The sequence below is a fragment of the Lactuca serriola genome, chromosome 6, assembly GCF_051521515.1.
Source record: "Lactuca serriola cultivar US96UC23 chromosome 6, Lser_US96UC23_V15, whole genome shotgun sequence".
In the NCBI taxonomy this organism is placed as follows: Eukaryota; Viridiplantae; Streptophyta; class Magnoliopsida; order Asterales; family Asteraceae; genus Lactuca; species Lactuca serriola.
The window spans coordinates 64,412,487-64,436,079 of NC_136413.1; the positions used below are offsets into that span (position 1 = coordinate 64,412,487).

Genomic DNA, 23,593 nt, shown 5'->3' on the forward strand with positions numbered 1-23,593 from the left:
GATCCCACAAAATAAAATATAATTTTAATTTATAATTTTAAAACATGAAAACTATTTCAAGCATTCTACTTTTCGTTCAAAAGTTATAAAAACTTCAAAATATTGATCATAAATCACAACATAAAATGATAAACGGTAAATTGGTAAAAGGTAAAAAGACATAAAGAAATTAAAAAAAATCAAAAGAAGGTAGAGTCGGATTGGATCCCGATCCTACGATCCTACTCCAAATACGATCAATTTACGATCCGACCCGTTTTTCATATCTAAGATCGTCTTACGATCCTATGATCATGATCACGATTTTGATAATCATAGTCTTTATCAACGGATGCGAATGATAATAAAATAATTAAATTTGGGTTTGTTGTTATTTATAACTATTAATTATGATTAATCGATTTTAATAGATAAATTTATGATTATATAATCTCAACGATTAATTAAATAAAATACCATTTGTTTTCGAAAATTTATCATTTTTTTTGTCTTTATTATTAGTTTCGAATGTTGACTTATGTTTTACATTCAATATTACTATGATTAAAAAGATTTGAATATATATTTAATTTTAAATCTAACGAATATTTATTTAACTATTTATTAAGTTTTTTTTTTAATGATTTGTTTTTTAAAATATTAGTTTTCAAGGTAAATTTATTTTTCAATTTGATTTTATTTGTTAGTAATATTAAATTTAATTAATAAAAAAAGGTTTTTAGAAAAATTATAACTATTATATAAACAATACTTTTTGGTAATTTTTTTTATAACTTTAACCTTCTAATGTAGGTTTTAAAAGTTAAGTATATCATATTAATAATTATAAAATGGAAGTATTAAAAATTTAATTTTTATATCTATTTTAAATTAATTAATTAAACATATTCGTTGAAACAAAGTTAACACTGAAATTAGAATAATAAATAAGTTTACTGTATTAACTAAAAATAAAATTAAAAAGTGTTAGGAGTTTTAGATGAGCGTAGTTTAAGTCGACTGACCTTTTATATTAGGCGAATGGACGTACGTTAAAAGATTTATTTAAAATTTTGACAAATATATATATATATATATATATATATATATATATATATATATTGTTACAAATAATTATGTCACTGTCATTAACTATGAAATAATAATTTTTACATTTAATTGATTTATGAGATTATAAGACAAACCTTCATTAGAATCATATAACGCAATATTTTCTACTTGCGACTTGCACATGAATACAATTATTTGTAACATTTGTTTTGGTGTTACGTTTAACTATTGTTATGATTGTTTAATTTAAAAATTACTTATTTAATCATTTTTATACTTCATATCACGATGATTATGTAAAGTAGACAAACATTTGCGTGTTGCATAAAATAAAACTATATAGTTAAGTTTTTTTGCGTATAAATATTGAAAATAATAAGATATTAACTATAAAATAAATCTCTTACATTAAGTTGATATACAAATTTGTAATATTTTAAATTATATTATAAAATATACATCTATCAGAATCATATTATTCAAAATTATCTACTCTCGGTTTACATTTAAATAAAATTAAACATGGTTGTAATTTAGTATTACAATTTAATGTTATGATTGATTGGTTTAGAAATTACTTATCTATCATTTTCTTTTTAAACTTCAATCATGACGGTTAATTGATACATGAAATATTGTTTGTAAGTTAACGCAAAGTACTTTTTTTACGTTAATTAATTAAAAACAACTTATTTGAAAAAACATACAATAAAAAATAGTTTTTGATATTTTTATTTAATTTGAGTTGTCTTTCTACATTTAATATTTAACCATTTAAACTATTTAATTTGAGGTGTTTAAAATGGAATTTCCAAACAATGTACACTTATACCAAACAGATCCTACCTCCGATTGATCTTACCTCATCATCCTTATCATTTATAAAATCAGTATCCGTTTGGGATTATTGATAAATCTAAAATTATATTATTTTAGTCGCGAATGATATAAGGGATAACTGAAACTTAGTAATATCTATATTTATGTTGTTTTAAAAGGGAAAAACTAAAGCGTTAGACAAGGAGCTAACTTTCCCGCGAACCTTCCACCTCAATCAGGTGAGTGCATAGTTACTTTTATGGACATGATTTTAATACAAGTATTTATTAACAATATTAAATATTTGTTGAAAGTTTATATGTGAATTATATGTTTATTATCTTGAATATGTATTATATATATATTTGGTAATATTTACACTATACGAACCATATAAGATTATATTTATGTTAAAATAAGTATTTGGTAATACTACTGACTATCTTAAAATAAGTATATTTACTTAAGAATATTAAATGTATACCAAATACTTACTGTTTTAACTTTTTACTAAATGTATACTTGTATTATGATAAGTATTTTCCTAAATCAAGAATCGTATTGGAAATTGATTATAGGTTTAGTGGTCATGTCTGGTTACAAACTAAGACTCATATGAGATACTTAGTTCAAAATATATTGAATAAGTGCTTAGCTATACCATGTAATGCGGTAGTATTGTATAATCAGGAAAACGACTATTGAAGTTAATTATAGGCATTATAGTCTTGCCTAGTGTCAAAATAAGACTTATAAATGATGTTTAGTTCGAAGTAACTTGAATAAGTGCTTAGCTATATCCTGTATCGTAAATGATATTACATAATGAAATATGTATTAAAGGTTGGTTACTTATAGTCTGGTCTAGTTATATACAAAGACTTATAAGAAATGACTGACTCAAATAAGTTGGATATTGGGTAGTCTAATTCCGGTCGATCCGACCAAGGTCGATATCGTGATGAGATGGGAGGTTCCCAGGTCTCCATATGAGATTCAGAGTTTCCTTGGGTTGGCAGGTTAATATCGGAGATTCATTTAGGATTTCTCCCAGATAGTGGTTCCTTTGACTCGGTTGACAAAGAAGACCGTCACTTTTTATTGGGGGCCTGAGCAGCATGCCACTTTTGAGACCATGAGGCAGAGGTTGTGTGATGCGCCGATTTTGACCCTCCCGGAGGGTCTTGAGGAATTCGTGGTTTATTATGATGCGTAGATCATGGTTTTGGGTGTAGTACTGATGCAGAGGAGTTGCGTGATCGCTTACGCTTCGAGGCAGTTGAAGCCTCATGAGGCGAATTCTACAACGCATGATTTGGAGTTGGGGGTTGTGGTTTTCGCCCTCAAGATTTGGTGAGATTACTTTTATCGGGTTTGTTATACCATTTACACGAATCATAAGAGCCTAAGACATGTGATGGATCAACCGAATATGAATATGAGACAACTTCGGTGGTTGGATGTGGTGAAGGATTATAATTGTGAGATCCTTTACCATCCGGGGAAAGTTAATGTGGTGGCCGATGATCTTAGCCGCAAGGTGGTCATAGCTTCGATCAAGAATATTTGTTTGAGGATGACTGTGATTACTCCATTTTTAGAGCGGATCAGTGAGGCTCAGATTGAAGGAAGTGCACCGAAAGAGTGAGTCCATAGTGTGTCAGGTGACCTCCTTTTATTATGATAGCCGATGGTTATTAACTCTTCATCGGAGAGTATGGGTTCAATATTGGCTAATGTGTGTCAGGTTATGATGAAGGAGGCACATAAATCGAAGTTCTCCATCCATCCCGGGGCGACGAAGATGAATAGAGATCTTCATCCTGATTATTGGTGGCCCTACATGAAGTAGGGTGTAGCTTGGTATATGGAGATGTGCTTAACTTGCAGGAAAGTTAAGACTGAGCATCAGCAACCTCACGACAAGATGCAACCATTGGATATTCCCATTTGGAAATGAGAGGAGATTACCATGGATTTCATTACAAAGTTGCCTCGGACTGCACGCGAAGTGGATTCAATTTGGATCATCATGGATCGATTGACCAAGAGCATGCATTTTATCCCGATCCAGGAGAGTATCTCTATGGAGAAGTTGGCTGAAGTATACATCAGGGAGGTCATAGAACGACATGGGGTGCCGGTTTCGGTGGTTTCAAATAGGGACGTCTGGTTTACTTCCAGATGTTGGAAGAGGTTCCACGACGAGTTGGGTACTAGTCTCCATTTCAGTACGACTTTCTATCTGCAGACTGACCGTCAGAGTGAGCGGACCATTCAGACCTTGGAGGATATGCTTCGGGCGTGTGTTTTAGATTTCGGTGGGAGTTGGAATACGTATATTCTGTTAGCAGAATTTTTGTATAACAACAACTATCATGCCATCATCGATTGACCTCCTTTTGAGATGCTCTATGGAAGGAAATGCAGGACCCCGATTTGTTGGGGTGAGGTCGGTCAATGAGTTATGGGGGGTAGTGAGGTGGTACTCAAGACTACTGAGTTGATATCATAGGTTCGAAGTAGACTCCAGATAGCTTGAAGTTGGCAGAAGAGCTATATCGACAAGCGTCGATCAGATCTAAAGTTCTAGGTTGGGGACATGGTTCTCCTGAAGGTGTCACCTTGGAAAGGTGTCATCCGATTAAGAAAGAGAGGTAAATTAGGCCCAAGGTACATCGATACTTTCAAGGTTTTGGCCTGGGTGGGCAGGGTTGCTTATCGCTTGGATCTTCCCGAGGAGCTTAGTCAGATCCATAGCACATTCCACATCTCTTAGTTGCGGAAATGTTTAGTGGATGATTCCGTGGTGGTTCCATTGAAGGATATTTAGGTGGATGATCGCTTAAATTATATCGAGCGACTGGTGGCGATTCTTGACTGGAAGATGAAAACCTTGAGGAAAAAGGTTGTTGAATTAGTGAAGGTCCATTGGCAGCACTGTCAGGGTTCATAATGGACGTGGGAGTCGGAGGACGGGGTAAGGGAGCTCTACCCAGAGTTATTTGAGGCAGCGGACTTCGAGGACGAAGTCTGATTCAAGTGGGGGAGAATTATAACATTCAAGATTTTGGTAAGTTTCCTTTTAGCCCTTTAATCAAAATTCTTTTCATTTTGGTTCTTGGCAAGTACGCAGGGCGTACTCTATGACTACGCTTAGCGTACTAGCTATTTGCTGGTCGCGGACATCACTCACGTATGCTGGGCGTACGCACGGTTTGGGAAAACCCTAATTATTAGTGTTTGCACTCTATTTAAAACTCATTATAGCACCTCTTGTACATGTTTGACCAGCCTCCGCCTCCCTTTACCCTGAAAAGAAAACCCCAAGTGCTTATTGTGAGTTTTGTGCTTGTAAGTGTGATTTTGGTGGTGTTTAATGGAAGAAGAAGAAGAACTCTTGGTGATTGATTAGAGGTATAGCTTGAGCTATTAGATCCAGAATTACCTTCTCATTTGCAAGCCTTTTGAGATAAAAAGCTCTCACCTTGATGGTCATTTGTTATAGATCTACTTTATGGAGTTATTTTTGCATTTTTGAGTCTTTTGAGTTAAAGTTGACCTTTTGATCTACTCTAGAAGCAACGGATGCTAGATATTAGCTTCATTAAGACCCCATGTTCATAAAAATGTAAACTTTATGGAGGATATTGGTCCATGCATGTCTTAAGATCTTTATTAAGCTTCTTTTTTAGTATTGGGTCCCATTAAGTCATGCAAGAGTGTAAAGTTTTCAACTTTACTTGATAAGTCACTCTTAGGGACTGGATATGAGAGTATAGCAAAAGATCTTAACTGATTAAGTGCCTAATGAAGATATCTAGTATAAGGGGAGTACGTTGGGCGTATGAGCTAGGTACGCCCCACGTACTCAACAGTTGGGCGTTTGGGCTTGGCCTTCTCAGTTTGGGGCATAGTTTGGGCTTTCTAAGTTTGGGTCTTATTGGGCCATTAGATTTTTGAATCGGGCTGTTGACTAGTATTTTGGGTTTCCTTGGATTTAGGCACATGATGGGTTTTGGGCCTAATTTGGAAGATTGGGCCATAACTGGGCCTTGGGTTACCATTTAGGATTTGGGCCTTTTGAGTAGTTGGGTTGGGCCTTGGTTTTAGGCCAAGTAAGAAAAAGGGTAAAATGGTCTTTTACCCTGGTTATGGGCTAAGTCGCTTAGATTTTTGGTTGGGTCGAGATCCAATTAATAATTGGATATTATTTTGTTGATGATAGCACGAGGATTTTCCGGACTAGCAGGTGGAGATTCTTTTGCGTATTTCAGCAGTTAGAGGTGAGTTTCCTCATTGTGTTTTTGCAGGTCAAAGGCACCAATTCCGGACCATGGTTTGTTATGTTAGGATGCTAGATGTCTGCATGAATCTTGCTTGTGTTATGTGCTTGTATGCTTACTGGGCAGGGCCCGATGACCATTCTTTATGCCATTTATCTTTGTGATTATTGCATGTGCTATGTGTTTATCTATTATATGTTTATATGTATACCTGGAAGGGCCCGATGACTGACATATATGTATATCGAGCGGGGCCCATTATATGTTTATTATGTATGGTATGTGGTATTTTGGGGAACTCACTAAGCTATGTGCTTACGGTTTTTAGTTTATGTTTTCAGGTACTTTTGGTTAAAAGGGGAAGAGCCCGAGATGATTACAGTGCACACACCACCTCATTCCGTATTTTATGATTACTCTGATGTTTTATGATGTAGTTGATACACTTTGTTCCACCATGGTTTTATTATGATGTTTTGGATAATAGTTTATTAATTTAAAAACGAAATTTTTTTGTCTTAATTTTGGGACGTTAAGGCAACCTAAGGCATGTTATAATACAAACCATTTAACACATAAAAGCAATTAGACATCTTATCCTAATCTAAGCTAGTGCTTGTGTCAATTTAGGTGTAGTACCTAAAATATACTAGACACACATCTCACGATCATTGCTTAGCATTCTAAGTTGAAGTCTAGAAATCATCTAAATTCTTAGTTCACTTAAACTAATGCTCTGATAGCAACTGTGACATCCCCATTTCACGAACATTTTAAAACTTTTTATTTACATTAATATAAAACAAAGTTTATTTATAAATAAGGAAATTGGTCCCGTAAAAGTATTTTGATTTATAAAAACTTGGGATATCATAACTGATACAAAACATAAGCATAAACAAGCCTTAGAGTATCTTAGACTATCAACTTACATCTCCTTGAATCTTTCATCATTCATGTACCTTTGTACTGCTACATGTGATACAAAGAAGCTGAGTGGGTCTGGTTGAGAAACCTAGTGAGTACATAGGGTTTTCAACCCATAATAATTTAGTTAATATGTTTAATTATCAAACAATTAACCTTATTACCCATCCCCATTTTCTTCTTTATTCTTTCTAAGAACCTCTCACTAGGATTATCACCTACATCACATTTCATCGCTATAGTCTTCTCATAAGGATCATCGCCTAATCATCACATTTTATATTTTCATTGCTAAGGACTTCTCCTAATGTTCATTGCCTATCATCGCAATTTATATTTTTCATCTCTAAGGGCTTCTCCTAATGTACATCATTTATCATCGCATATCATTGCATTGACAATACTGCTTTGCAATATATATGTTTGTAAGGGGGTGGAGTACATCACATGAATACATGGTTCGTACATTGCTTGAACTTGTAATTCATTACCTACATGTTGTGAACCTTCCAATATCGCACTGGACTGTTTAAATTAGTCTGTGGTCTTCATCTATACTCTGGTAGATGACTACATCGCAAAGATCACAAGTAAATGTCATGACATCTCCTATAATTTCATTGTTAAAGACCTCTTCTAATCATTTTTTCATCTCCCAATGTCTAGATCAAGATCTATCAAGTAAGGAATAACCATGTAGGATCATATTGAAGGTAGAGTCTGTTTGGTATACAGAGTATATTGTCTGGAAATCCTGCTTTAAACACCTCACTTAATCTAGACTTGACGTTATCCCCGTAAGTAGATCAATCAATATAATGACTTGGAATTACTGATAAATCTTATTTATATGTTCATAATAATGAATTATGACTATAAATATAAGTTACACTAGAAGCAAAAGAGTGGAGTATAACTTAAAGAGATTTTAGTGAAAACCAAAAAATTATTTAGACAGAACTTTGAAACTAAAAACTTTTTATTTTTCGGACTCCTAGAGGCTAGAGCCCTTAAAACCTTGCTAAATACTCCAAGGAAACCCCAAAAATTATGAATTAAGAGGGAGTAATATCTTAAAGAGAAAAAAGTTGAAATTTGGTGTTAAAATGAAGAAAAAATGGAGGAGTATTTTTAGTGCAGGGAAGGCGTGCCGCCCAAGGCCATGAGACGTGTCTCGCCCATCAGCCTTGTCAGTTCCTCTTTCTTTCTGTCAAACGTCGAGCACCAGTTAGTCCACATCCCTTCTTTTTGAACTTTGCCACATGTCAAAATTTTGTGGAGCCACATCTTCACGTCTCTTGGAGGAGCGGGTGGCCGACTTGCCATGTGGCGCACTCTGATGCTGCCACATCATCAACAAATGTGGTTTCTCACAGATCTTTGGATGACCACAAATTTTGCATACGAGCTCCATTTTTAACGTTCTTTATATCCTCTCTTATCGAAGAGCTCTACAACTTTCATTAAGGTCTCAACATCTAGTTATTGTTGTATCAAAAATTCACATTTAGACCGGTTTAGACTGCTAAAGTCCATACGAAATTCATAACTTCTTCATACTAACTCCGTTCTCGACTGTTTTTATATAGATGAGTCCATATTTCGATTTTTGTGTCCGCATTGCTACGCTGAAACTTCAAAAAACCATAACTTTCTCTCACTAAGTCAGATTGGATGTTCTCTATATGCACACTCTCGATTTTACGACTACTACGACTTTTGTTTAGATTATTTAGGCTAACAAGTAATCTATCAAACATTCACCTTTTACGATATGCAAAGTCATGCCGGTTTAATCACGAAACTTCGAATAAACATAACTTATTCAGACGAAGTTGGATTTCAAATTTCTTTATATGTACGGAATCATTGTCACATACACTATAGCTTTGGTTAAGATTATTTATCCTAAATAATATTTTATAAAAAAATCATTTTTAAAGCTTAATACGTCTTAACTGGTTAGCCCGAAGTTGTGGGCGTTACATATTTTAGATATAGATGTATGTATGATGTGTATAAAATAGCCATGGACTATTCATTATTATTTTTATGTTGATTTGTTAAAATAGTTGTATTGTTTATTTATTCAAATGGTAGGTAATAATTAAATATATAGTTTTCATTTTGTTTATTTTTGTAAGTAATAGATTAGATTTAAAATAATTTATTTTTAAAAAACATATAACAAGAATAAAGATGGTGGCCTTTTTGAAGATCAAATGTTCATGCACTTGATTTTGTTAAAGTTCTATAAACTTTAGAAAATTATTTCATGAACTTGCTAGAAGGTGTTAAAGCAAGTGGAACATAAAGACATCATAGAAGTTTTGGTCCCTCATGTCTCTTAAGCATGAACTTGGCATTTTTATGATGACTCAAAAAATATCATTAGTTTACATTTGGTTTATGCACATATATCTTTTATGCTTTGTGATGCTTAATATTGTGTTAATATTATGCACATTTGTAAAATAAGATTTTAACTGTTAGATAATTTTTTAAATATAAAATTATCACATGGAGTTTTGTTTTAATAAAATTTGTTTTTTAACATAAGATAGTACAAAGGTTTTAAAATAAAATGACTTTTCTTGTTTAAAACTAACGGAAAATTTCGACGATTAATATTTTATAAGTTTAAAATAATGATTTTAGAGATTTATCAAACTCCAAACCTTATATAATAAACAATTTTTTTAAAAGGTTTATAAATGTTCTTTAGCGCTCAAACTTCAAACCTTAATATTAGATATTACATTTAAAATTGGACGCGTCAATTATATAAAATTGGATTTTTATAAAAGAACATTGTTATATAATGTGATTTTAATAAAAAGATACAATGGTTTATTGGATGTGCAGTGGCCGTGATATAATATATTTTTAAAACTACAATTATAGAATATATAAAGACCCCTTTTCAAAATTTAAGTATATGTGGTCCACTTTTGAAGCATTGGCACGTTACTTGTAAAACTTGTAGGAAATTGTCATGTAACCACTAGTGTTATCTTTTGAAGGCCGATGTGTATTCGCGATTTATATAACTAGTTATAGGCCTATTGCAGATGTTCGTCAAAGTAGATGGTTTTATTGAATATATATTGTGAAAAAGGTCACCTAAGAAAGAAAGACCTGAGGCATAGATGTGATCAAACATGTCAATTAACAGAAGTTGTTCGTGATCCCATATTGCTAGGAATTATATATTTGAATATAATTGATAATCGCTATCTACCTAGTTAAGTTAAATAAGTGGGATAAATGTCACCTAACTATTTATTTGCTTTGCAACTTGGATCCTAAACTTTGATAAATAATATTTTAGAAACTTAAAGAGTATTAATTATTGAAGATTTAATATTGAAAATACTAAATGAATTCTGTTAAATTTTGTAACTGAAAACAAAATCAAATATCACTACCATGCATTATCTTTCTCGTGTTGATAATTTCAATGAACGGTTTCTTACCTTGAGGGCTATTCTCAAGAAAGATTCTTTAATAATATATATATATATATATATATATATATATATATATATATATATATATATATATATATATTATTAAAGACCATATCTCTAAACCACCTGCTCTAAGAAGTAAATCTAAGCATGATCCCTAGTGGAAGCATCACTGTGATGTTGAATATGTATCTTATATCATACTGCGAACAATCATTCCTGACCTCCAGAAAGTCTTTGAAAACTTAGAAGAATATTAGATGTTCCGTAAAGTTAAACAAATATACCCAACAATACAATGATGATGATTCAAACCTATTCAAACATTGGAAGAATGCAAGGCTGAAAAGAGTCATACTGTGTGCTCTAAGAGGCCCATAGTTTATGGAAAGGAAACCTATAGAAGGTTTAAGCCCAAGAAATTTAGAAAATCCATTAAATATGGATCTTGTTTCTATTGTCAAGAAACATGACAATGGAAGATGAACTGCTCCTCTTATTTGAGAAAGACTCGTCAGACCCAACTCCTATATCTATAAGATAGAACTTATAACTATCATGTAATACTCAAGTACTTGATACTTAATGTTAATCTAATATTTATAAATGTTTATAGATATTCAATAAGAGTAAGCAACTAAGAACAAAAAGTTGGAACTTCACTTTTGAAGTTTATTATATATGTTTGATCATAAAAGACTTGATTGTAAAACAATGTTTATTTTGAACAATGTATGTTGAATTTAGTTTGACTAAATGCATGTATCAGTTAATTGATTAGATGATTTGGTTATTTACTTAATCACTTTTCATAAAGATCACATTCATATTCTAAAATGATTAATTATGATTTTGAGAACTAGATCTCTTAATACATTATAAAGTAAATATCAATATTTTTCAAAATAAAATTCTATAAGCAAACTCTGTAGATTCAAATATTCTTCGAATCAAAATTATCTATGACATTGTTATATTTATTATATAAATAAAATTCATATATTCAAACTTTAAGAAATGGATTTTTAAAGGCAAATATATGCGTTCGTATGGACTGCAGATCCAGATATGCATGCATGCATCAACAGTCATATATGCGTTCAGATCCATATATATATATATATATATATATATATATATATATATATATATATATATATATATGAATCAATAGTTAAAAAAATAGAGAATCGATAGCAAAAAAAATCGTCAAATCTTTTTTTGAGCTTAGATATGATTTAAACGCTGCATTTCGTTAATATTTGTGTGTTTGACTTTGAAAAATGATATTTGCATTGGTAGTTCTCAATTTCGCACGTTTTTTTGGTTCTCAAAAGAAGTTGCGTCTATATATATATATATATATATATATATATATATATATATATATATATATATATATATATAATTTAGATCAAGTGATGACACAAAAATAAATGAGGACTACGATGACAAATCTTTCCTGCATGATTGAAAAAATAAATAGTGGAGATTTGATTATATAATTTGGGTCGAGTGAGGACTCAAAAATAAGTGAGGACCGTGAATACAAATCTTTTTTTCATCTACTCCGTTTTTGGGCCATAACTTTTTTTTTCTTTGAAAAAATCTTAAAACTTAATTCTCTACAAAATGAGCACAATCATTGAAATTTGAATAAAAATATTTTTATTTTTTTAATAAAAATAACCTGAAAAAAATTCTCCAAAAATCTTGAAAATTTAAGGGATACTTCTACTCAATATACTAGTGGATTTGTAAAAAAAAATTTCTACAATAAGTTTTTGAAGTATTTATTTTTAATTTTAAGAAATATTAATTTTAAAATCCTTATTTTTTTTACGATTCAAAATATATAATGGTACATAATTTTTTTTTAACAAAAAGTATATTTAATTGAATATATTATTGATGCATAGGCATATGTTTCAAAAATGATTTGATTCAAAATTTTATGATTAAAAAAAAGTATAAACGAAACATATATGATCATTAATATTCTTCTATTCAAACTTTTATAATTGTTAAACATTAAAAACTCAAACCGATATTAACTTTTAAAAATCACAAAAATAAAAAAGCAAAAAATAAGCACAAGTATCTTTAAATATATAGTAAAAATATTTGAAAAAAAAACGAAAAAAAGAAAAAAAAATAATTTATAAAAAAAGAAAAATAAAATAAAGACGTTTAAACCAAGCATATATGTGTTAAAAAAAGTTTTGATTCTTTTTAACGAAAAAAAAAAAACAAAATAAATGAAAATAAACAATAAAACTCATTTAAATGACATTCTATGGATTCTCACCGCACGTGATTAAATTCTCGAGTCCGTATTAGTTACTACGAACGTGGGTCGCATTCGAACATCACGATTAAGTATTTGAGTTTGATGTTTGTGCCCTTCATAAAATGGGTGGTGGGGAATTGTCGTCGCGGTCATCACCATTTTTTGAGTTGTCACAGAAACCGGAATATATATATATATATATATATATATATATATATATATATATATATATATATATATATATGAGACACGCCCCTCTGGCCGGGAATAAGAGAATCCCCAGCAAGGTCTGGCCAGGCCCAGCTTGGCCGTCCCAGTTGCCAGGCGCCCCAGTGGAATCCCTAGCTGCCAAGCGCCCAAGCAGGGCGAGCGCGGAGAAGGTCCTCTCCCGCCAAAAGCCATCCTCTACTAAAGTCCAAGGATAACGACTTCAGGCGACAAGGAGCACATCCAAAACATTATCGCATGGACCAATCGTTGGACCTGACACAACGAGGAACACGACTCACCAATGAGGACAGTGGATCTTGTCGGGATTAAAGTCCCTGTTCCTCGTACGGACCGAGGAGGATCATCATTCCACCTTGAGAGGTAAGCTATCTCTCCCGATTCTTAACTTTTGCACTCCAATACACTACTAATTTGACCGTTGGAGCGTTTTCCCGGGACCTTTTCCTGGAGAACGACTGACGACTTTCTCTCTTTGTGACCTCTCATGTTTCTCTCAGACGATCACTGCCGTCAACCTCTAGGTGGTCGGAAGCCAGGTCGCATCAATATATATATATATATATATATATATATATATATATATATATATATAATTTAACATAAGTTGAAAATGTAAGAGTTCAAATACAATACAACATAGATTCGCATATATACAAATTTTTTTATAAGATATGCTAAAAAACAATTTTTTTTAATTGCATATTTTTCATCATTTTTGTACATATGCAAATCATATATGAACGACAAAAAATCGTTTTTTATTCTGTTCCGATAGTAAAAAAAGAACACCTAACGCTAACAGACAATCGTGTAGGTGCTAAACTTCTAGCCTTATTATCGCTTTCAAATATTAATGATGTTTGCCATATATAGTAAATTGTTAGGAGCTAATACAAGATAAAATGTTAGTTAACGTGTCATAAGCATCTTACTTTCATGTTTCATCATGTATGCCATTCAAAAAAAAAGTATTTGCGTATAAAGAAGTCATGTATAATAAGGTTTTTCTTTGCATGCACTTACTTCTTTTAAGGATGTCAATCCTAAACTTATTTTAGTTTTTACTCCTTTTTTCCCCAAAAGACTACTTGCACACGCAATCTAATATAAACATTTGGTTGATAACAAACCACCTAAAATAACAAATTTAAAACTTTGTAAGTCTAAATTTATGTGACAATACATCTAAAACTAAATTACTAATAGCGCCGGTTTAATGAAATTCACAGTTTTAATATAAGTTTTAAAAAATTAACACCATGCTTACGTTATAGAGAGGGGCGAGTCTATGTGTAAGTAAATGGTCCAATGACCCACCTAATTTTATTAATTTAGCTAAAACTTATATTGAATTTTTTTAGTGAAATACCTTTAAAAAATTTAGGACTTATCTTACCTATAAAATCTTTGAATTTTTATAGAAAATTTTCTAAAGAAAAATTAATGAACCATGTGATTTTTTATCATAGACTCGCCACTGTTTATAGATATGGTGGGGGTTCAAAACCATCAAATCCCCACAAAAAATGATAAGTTGTACTATAATTAAAACCTGTTATAAGATGGCAAGTCAATTATAAAACACTAGCAATATTTTAGATATGTCATATTTTGAACCTTAGACTTTCTGTGAAATTTCAACGCCTCAACCATTACATTTTGTGGATACAGATCCCCACAATATTCATTCAACATGGTTTTGTGTTTTGTGGACACTAGCCATTTTTTTCGAAAGGATATGGCAATCGCAGATGGTGAATGTAGGCAAGAGAAGGATAATATATTATTTTATATGGATTATAAAAAAAACTTTAAAAAAATGAAACGATTGTTTTGCAGAAATTTTAAAGCTTATACTAAAATTACGAATTGTAGCAAATAACGGAGACCTTTTTTTGTATTTTAGTCTATATCAATGTTTTAAAAACCGGTTTGAACCGGCCGGTCGAACCGGTTGGACCGGGAATCGGGAGATGGAGCGGTTCAACTATCACCGGTTTTACATTGATTTCTAAACAGGAATGAACCGGCCGGTTTTTAGAAAAATCCGGTTGAACCGGTCAAAATAAACCGGTTGAACCGGTTAAACCAAATAAAAACACATGAAAAAGAACCATTTACATAATAAACTTTGATGATTTTTATCAAATCTATTTAAATTTCTCTAAATAAAAACATATGGTAAATGTTATAAAGTTTTTTGATATGCTTGTATTCATCTAAAACTATATTTTATTTCGGTATTATATTTTATTTCCTTTTTAACGTATATGGATTGATGTAAAACACTAAAACTTATGGTTATGTGTTATTTTAATGTATTTGAATTCATCTACAACTTATTTTTATGTGTATATTTAATGTTTGAACTTTTAAATATCAAATTCATAATTTATATATGTATGTATGTGTAGGAATATAGAAAAAAAAATGAAAAATATAGAAACCGGTTTACCCGGCGGTCGAACCGGTTAAACTGGGAATCGGTCACGGTTTTTAAAACATTGGTCTATATTTAATAATCACTGATAGACATATATATGTAATTATAGGGAAAAGTCCTACATATAAAAAAAAACATTATTTTTCTCTCAACCAACTAAAGACAAAAGAACATTAAGTTTTGTTGGATAAAAAATGCATATTGCAGAATTTTATTTGTGTTCCATTCATTAGTTAAATTATGAATTAGATACTTTATCTTAGACTGTTAGACATATTCATTAGTTAAATTATGAATGAGATATTTTTTTTTTTGTTCTTTGTTCCTATTTATAATAACATGAGAAATCCATTAATTTTTTTTTTGGGATAATCTCTTGTTTTATTTTGACACTTACATTAGAGTCTCATTTTTTTGACACATTTTGTTCCTATTTCTTTTAAACTATTCTAGTAATACTTTATCTAAAATAATAATAAAAAAACTATTGATCTTATAAATTAATGCATAAAATAAAATTAAATAAAAAATTGCTATTATTTTATACGTGAAAAAAGTTCATTACTGAAATGAACATGAAAGGGAAAGCAAACACACAAGAAATATGTGAATGATGGTGATGAAAATAGGCATGTTGTCATGTTATATGTATTTTGAACATTAAATGTGTGATGCTCGTCGGCTCTTTAACCTAAAGTGAAAACCCAACAAGCCATATATGATGTCAACTTATGCAATATATGTAGGATTTCATTATATATACCTTTTTATTCGCATAAAAAATTAAGGGTTATTGTCATTCTGGCCCAACTATCTTTCGTATATTGGTTTAAATGGTCATTCGTGACTATTTTTTGCTTTTAAATGGCTTATACTTGTAAATGACCGGTTAATATGAGACTTTAACCCACAATCGAAGGTAAAAGAACTTTTTGACTTGCCAACTAAGCAGCTTACTCAGCAATGAACTGGACTCGTGTACTCATCCTCCACCTAAGCGTCCAACTAACCTCATTAATTAGCCATGATGTCTACCAATCATCCAACAACCCGTAGAGGACAAGGAAGAGTCGGTGGTGGGGGCATAAAGTCTTCTTCACAAATCTTTGGTGCTTAAGGTAGCAGAAATCGATACCTTTTTACCCTAATAAGCCAAACACGATTCCGACCAACACCCTAAAATCTATCAATGTCGGCTCCACCACCTCCCTCACCTGACTCGATAAATTCTGGAGAGTTTGTTAACCTCAGCGACCTGCATTCAGTTTTTTGCGACTGTGGAGACAAGATTGCTGCCAACCAGATCAAGATGCAGACGTTCAAAGATCAAGTGGGTAAAGATTTCATTGTGTGCCGTGTTGATCACATCAGTCTGCATCACAAGTTAGAAGATCATGAGAGGAAGTTAAAAGCGATTGCTCTGGTGATGGGCGGCGTCATGGTGGCAATGCTTGGGATGATAATGGTTGGGGTCAAAGTCCTTATGAAGCTTGGATAAGATGCTTTGGGTACATTATGAAGCTAGGATAGTTATGGATTTTCTGTTCTTAGTTTTTTTTTTGTTTTTTTTGTGTTTCATATATAACGATCATGTTAAAAGACCTGTGTTAATGACAGCCATTTTGTTCGTATGTTAAGTTTTTTTAATGGAAAAGGACTTGAGTAGCTCTCAGGCATTTTGTATCATAGTACATTTGACCATTTTTAGTTTGGTTGTAAGATCATGCAAGAACAAGAATGATAACATATGTTGGGTTGTTGTACCCCACGTGCGTTGCACGGTGAGGGTATTTTTGTCATTTGATGCTTCTAACGGCTGTAAATAACCTTGGAAGACCATTTTGTTTTCTCTTTTTCAAAGCAACTGTGATCCTTCAATTTGTTTTCTCTTTTTCAAAGGAACTGTGGAGTGAGATTCAAAAATTCGCACATGAAGATTGTGTGTGGGTGTGGAAGTCCAACAATAACTCGCACATCGAAGACTGTCAATAACCCTGGAAGACCATTTTATGCATGTCCAAACCAGGTACTTGTATTCATATGTTTAGAACCCTAGTTTGATGATCGGTTTTAAATGTTACCTTAATTTCTGTTTTAGGGACCATGATCAGGTTTCATTTCTTGGGTGGATGAAATAAAGTGCAACAATGAAGACATAATTTTAAGTGTACTCCTGAGGTCGAAGAAAAACCTGCAAGCAGAGGTGTTGAAGTTGAAGCTGCTTTTACTTTTTGGTTGGATGTTTTTTTTGGGTTTAATCATTTATAAGTTGTAATCAAATGTACTTTAATCATTTATAAGTTATGTACTTGGATTGGTGAATTAAGAACACTATGTAGTTATGTGATGGTTCGTTGATGTGTTATTGTGTCATTACCCTTAATCTAGTCAAATAAAAGCAAATGTTAATGTTCTTGGGTTGCTTAATGTCATTACGTATAATGTCTTGTGCCAATACCCTTACTTACAAGGACCACATTTTTGTCCACTAAGCACACAAATAACACATGAAAATAATGGGAATTGACTGCATGCTAGGTGAAAAGTAATAGGAATCCGAAAGTCTTAAACAACCAAAGCATGATAATATTACAAACCATTGTTAATGTAAACATACTAACTTCACACAAACAAGTAAATGTCAAACCAAACAAACAAGTACAACATAAAACCATTGTCAAACATACCCATAGGAAACCATCAAATTATACCTACTCATTAAGGTCTACCGGGTCTGCACTAGTTTCACCTTTCCCATCCTTGGTCTTAACCTTCTTTGCAAGTATCTTTTTTATGATCCTCTCAGATTTTTTCCTTTTACCACCAATTTTGGTCCACTCCTTCCTTCATAACCTGTAGTTGGTCCACTCCTTCCTTCACCACCTCTAGTTGGTCCACTACTTCCTTCACCATCTTTACCCTTGTCAACTGTTTTCCTTTTCTTGACCTTTAGTTTCATGCTCCTTTGCACCCTTGACCTTTCTACATGTGGCCTTTCAACTTTGGGACAAGTAACCTTGTTATGCCCTGATTGTCTACACACACTACACAAGATTATTTTCCCTGACTTAGACACAGTGTGCCTTGGAAGCTTTTCTGATGCATCTCTTCTTCTGTTTACCTTTGGTCTACCTGACATTCTTCTTTTCAATGCTGGTAAGGAGGGTGGTATGAACTCAGTAACTGGCCACATGTTGCTGCCATTCATCCCATGTATTTGGTATTTGTAAGTGTTCTTGTAGAAGGCAGTATACAACATTGGATCAACATAAGTGGCTACATCTCTATTCAAATATGATATAGTTGCTACTGAGTGCACACAACCATACCCATTAAGTTTCCATACTCTACAAGTACAAGTCTTCTTGTCAAGGTCAATAGCATATGATTCTGCAAGGTTTCTAGTTTCAAATTGGTTAAGACCACTTGGTAAAACCTGCCAGTACCTATTAAACCCACCTTATTAGTTAGTATGTCAATTATATTAAAAGTGTAAAGACTAGAAAGTACCTTTGAGCTCTTTTCAATTTATTTAGTAGGAGTGTTATTGATGGGCAGGGTTTGTAATCAAGCCATGAACAACCTTTCAACTTCAAATTGTACAACCTTTCCATAACATATAGTCTAATCTCCTCTAACATGGTGATGATTGGCTTTTTCCTTGCATCCCTGATGACACTGTTAAAGCTCTCAGACAATCCATTTTCCACTATATCACACATCTTTCCTTCTTGAAAGAATGCTCTACTCTAAGATTTTGGGTTTGTTTCCATAAGGTAATCATACGCTGCAGGATTAAGTACTTGAATCTCCTTCATGGCAGCATTGAATAAAGGCTCATTGGATGCTTTGCTTGCCTTCCAAAACATGTTCTCATAGTGTACACCACTAAATCTTTTCCTAAAGTTGGCTACAATATGCCTTGCACATTGCCTATGTTCAGCAATAGGAAGCACTTCCTTAACAGCCTCTAACAACCCCTACATAATAATAATAATCATATTTTAAACATCATGTAACTTAATTGTGAAATATATAAAAGTTGTAAGTATATGACATACCTTGTGTTGATCTGACATCAATGATATACCAAAACCATCCTCTAGATGAAGTTCATCTTTTAGATTTTCCAAGAACCATTTTCAATTTGCTTTGTTTTCAACACATACAACTGCCCATGCAATTGGGAATATGTGATTATTAGCATGCCTTCCTACAACAACAATTAGTTCTCCTGAACATAAACCCTTTAAGAAACACCCATCCAAATTTATAATTCTTCTGCAGCTCCCTCTCCACCCTTGCTTTAGGGCATCAAAACAAATGTAAAACTTGCTAAAATAAGTCTTACCATCTCGCATAGCATTGACATCCATTTTGATTGTTGATCCAGGATTTGATCTTCTTATCTCCTCACCATATGACCATAGCTTTGCATAGTGATCAACTAATGTTCCCTCAATCAACTCAATTGCATACTTCTTAGCTCTTCGACACTGTCCCATACTTACATCTATCCCAAATTTCTCTTTAACCTCATCCCTAAGGAGCCTAACACTAACTTTTTGTTTCTATAAGAATTGGGAGGTGTAATGGGTACCTATCCAAGCATAGTTGACAATTGAACCTAATTTGAAGTTTCTTGCACAATTATGCTCATTTATGAGACTCTTAATTTGGAAATATTTTTCCTCACTCATCCAAGATGCCCACAATCTAAACTTGCAAGAACCAGAACAACATTTCACTAAAAGTCTCCTACTATCATTTTTCTTGTAGCATAACTGATAACCATTTGCAACAACATAGTGCCTTGCAAATCCTCCGATCTTGCAACACACCTTGATCATTCTCAACTTCAATGTTAATGTCATCACCTTCCCGATCTTGCAACTCTTCCCTAGTGCCTTGCAAATCCTCCGTAACACCTTGCCAGCTATGACCCAACATATCCTCAATTTCAATTCCATCATCCATATCCATACCACCTTGAACTTCTTCACCAACTTCAATTCTATCAGACAATTCATCTAATGAACTGCATATTTTGCCTTGCTCCTCAAGGATCCATTGATGTACATTAACACCAAGATGGTCCATGTATACATTAATAACACTAAGAGAAGCATATCCTACTTCGATGAAGTCCATATAGTCTATATCAGTAGCTATTAACCTCAATCCATCAAGGAACACAACATCGGGCATGCAAAAGTAAACATTGATGCTTACCTCATTAGCGAATCTTTGAATGAACCCCACAAACTCGTTCTTGTCCAATACAGCAAAATCGACATCATTGAACCTTTGTTCTGCACCATCTGAGTAACAAATAGCGGGGTACCTCGAAAAAATTCTGGCAAAATGGAGATCTATCTTCATGTAGACAGCCATAGGATTGATTATGTTGGCCGATTTCAGGGAGGAAGAGTTTAAGAAACGGATTCGTGTCAATCACGGTTTGAAAAAAGTATACGAATGCGAATGGTAGCAGAACAAATGAAAGGGACAGTTGAGAGGGTTTAAACGGATATAAGTTTCATTTAGTGACATAACACGTGGCAATGACCTGACATATTTAATCTACTTGGCATTGAGGTGGAATAAGAAAACGTCCTAGTCAGATGGGTGTGACCGGTTGCACCCTTCAAATCTAGAAATGTGACCTTTTAAACCATAAAATGATAAGTATAAGCCCTTTAAAAGCAAAAAATAGTCACGATGGACCATTTAAACCAATATACATATCTATTTGTCTACTCATAAAAAATTAAATGCATATATATATACATACATATATATATATATATATATATATATATATATATATATATATATATATATATTTGTCTACTCATACGGAAACGGTACACTAAGCAATTAAAAACTTAAAGAGGTGCACGAACCCAAAAACTCATAATTCATTCAATATGTTTCAAAACGAATATCATCACTAGTTTTCAAATAATATATATATATATATATATATATATATATATATATATATATATATATATATATATATATATATATAGGTAGGTTCAAATGTTTCTCACATCTATTGTGTGCTAGAATGCACCAATAAGAATTGAGTAAACATTAAATGTATATTAAATGATATCCATATTTATAATTCCTTTTTATGGAGACTAATTTAATTAGTCATTAATGTCAATAATAATATTCTTTCAGAATGAATTCATATATAAAATAATAAGAGTGTATTCTAAGAGAACGAGAGTATATTCTACTAGAATACACCATCATTCTTCATATTCCATACAACTTTATTATATTTTAAGTGAGTGAGTCCTGAAATAATGTTATTGCTGACATAAAACCTAGATACGAATTCATTCTGATAAAATGTTATTGCTGACATTAATGACGAATTTAATTAATTTCCATAAAGAGAAAATTATAATTATGGATATCATTTAATATACATACAATTATGGAAACCATTTAATATCTATCATTATTTAATTAAATAATAATATAATTTTACTAAATTCCTATTGGTGCATTGTAGCACACAATAAATGTAAAAAACACTTTAACCTAGCCCTATATATATATGCTAAAAAAATGAGGTTTTTTATGTACATATATTCATATCTAAATCTGCATATATGTACATTTTGTATTTTATGTAAAAAAATTTCAAAATCAACCCAAACAATGAGACTCTAATGTAAGTGTTTAAAAGAATTGAAATTTGAAAACTTCAAAAAAAATGTATATATGAACAGATTGGTGGAGTTGGTTTCTAAAAGTTTTAATTTTTTTTTATGCATATTCAAATGTACATATATGTAAATTTCAATAAAAAAAAGTTTGTCAAATTTTTTTAAAAGTTAAGATGTGTTAGACGATGGATTTTAAGCAGATTGGTGGAGTTGGTTTCTAAAAATATTGGTCGGATTAGAGTTCTTGGTTTTTTATGGTTGATTCACATTCTATTTTATGGTCTGCGGTATCCACATCATTAAATTGAGATGAGCACAATCGAGATTAACATTTCATTGAATGTCAATGAATCTAAAATGATCTAGGGGTTTCAAAAGTTTGAAACTTGAAAGCTGCATTGCTTGCTTAAATAACTTTGTTGTGTGTTTACGTTAACCATTTACACATCACAATCCTAGCTTTGTTAATAATTCATTTAGGGTTAATAACTATACTAAGGATAAATTCAAACTAACTAAACCTCTTTTTTCTTAAAGATAATTAATCAAAACAAGCTTGTAACGCCTACGAAGTTGGGCTAGGCGATTAATATATAATAAGACATTGAAACGATTTTTTTGATAGAAAATTATTTAGGATAAATAATCTTAACCAAAGTTGTAGTATATGTGACAATGATTTTGTTCATATAAAAAACACTGAAATTTGACTTCGTATGAAGAAGTAATGTTTCTTCGAAATTTCGTGATTAAATCAACACAACTCTACGTATCGTAGAAAGTGACTTTTTGATAGATTACTTATTAGCCTAAGTGATCTAAACTAAAGTCGTAGTGATCGTAAAATCGATGGCGTGCATATAAGGAACATCCAAATCTGACTTCGTGAGAGGAAGTTATGATTTTTAGAAGTTGCAGCGTAGCAGTGTATGACACATAAACCGAAATGGAAATCGATCGATTGTTAGGAAAACAATATAAACAAGAATAAAAAAATCTCATTAATAGGAGTTCGTCGATATAAAGACAGTCGATAACAAACATCGGACAAGAGAGTTATGAATTTTTAACGAACTTTAGCATTCTAAGTCTGTTAAAAATATAACTTTAAAAATAAATTCAAAATTAGTCAGCGGAGTCTAAACAAAAGTTATAGATATCGTCGATAGCTACACGTGAATATAAAAAACGTAAAAAATGAAGCTTGTATGAAAACTATATGAATTTTTGCATGCACAAATAAGAGGCACGACGTGCATTTGACAAGCCATGAGATACGACACGGGTCACCACTCAGGAATCGTCATGTGACCCGATCCGTCCATATGCACGGTGAGCACCGACCAAATGCACGACGCACACTCCGATTATGACTATAAATACTTGCG

The 23,593-nt window shown here is 32.2% G+C and overlaps 1 protein-coding gene across 1 annotated transcript; it reads right to left on the reverse strand.

Annotated features, from left to right (window-relative positions):
• Positions 1-18,307: 18,307 nt before the first annotated feature.
• Positions 18,308-19,238, reverse strand: LOC145059850 (uncharacterized). The gene is made up of 2 exons (XM_079007624.1): positions 19,027-19,238; positions 18,308-18,962 (listed from the first exon to the last, which is right to left on the reverse strand). Exons 1-2 carry the CDS (start codon positions 19,236-19,238, stop codon positions 18,308-18,310), a joined length of 867 nt encoding a protein of 288 aa, XP_078863750.1.
• Positions 19,239-23,593: the final 4,355 nt, after the last annotated feature.

Coding starts and splice junctions, on each gene's coding strand:
- LOC145059850 (XM_079007624.1), bottom strand. CDS start 19,238: ATGTGTGATATAGTGGAAAATGGATTGTCTGAGAGCTTTAACAGTGTC. Junction 18,963..19,026: donor AAATTGAAAAGAGCTCAAAG/GTACTTTCTAGT, acceptor TGGGTTTAATAG/GTACTGGCAGGTTTTACCAA.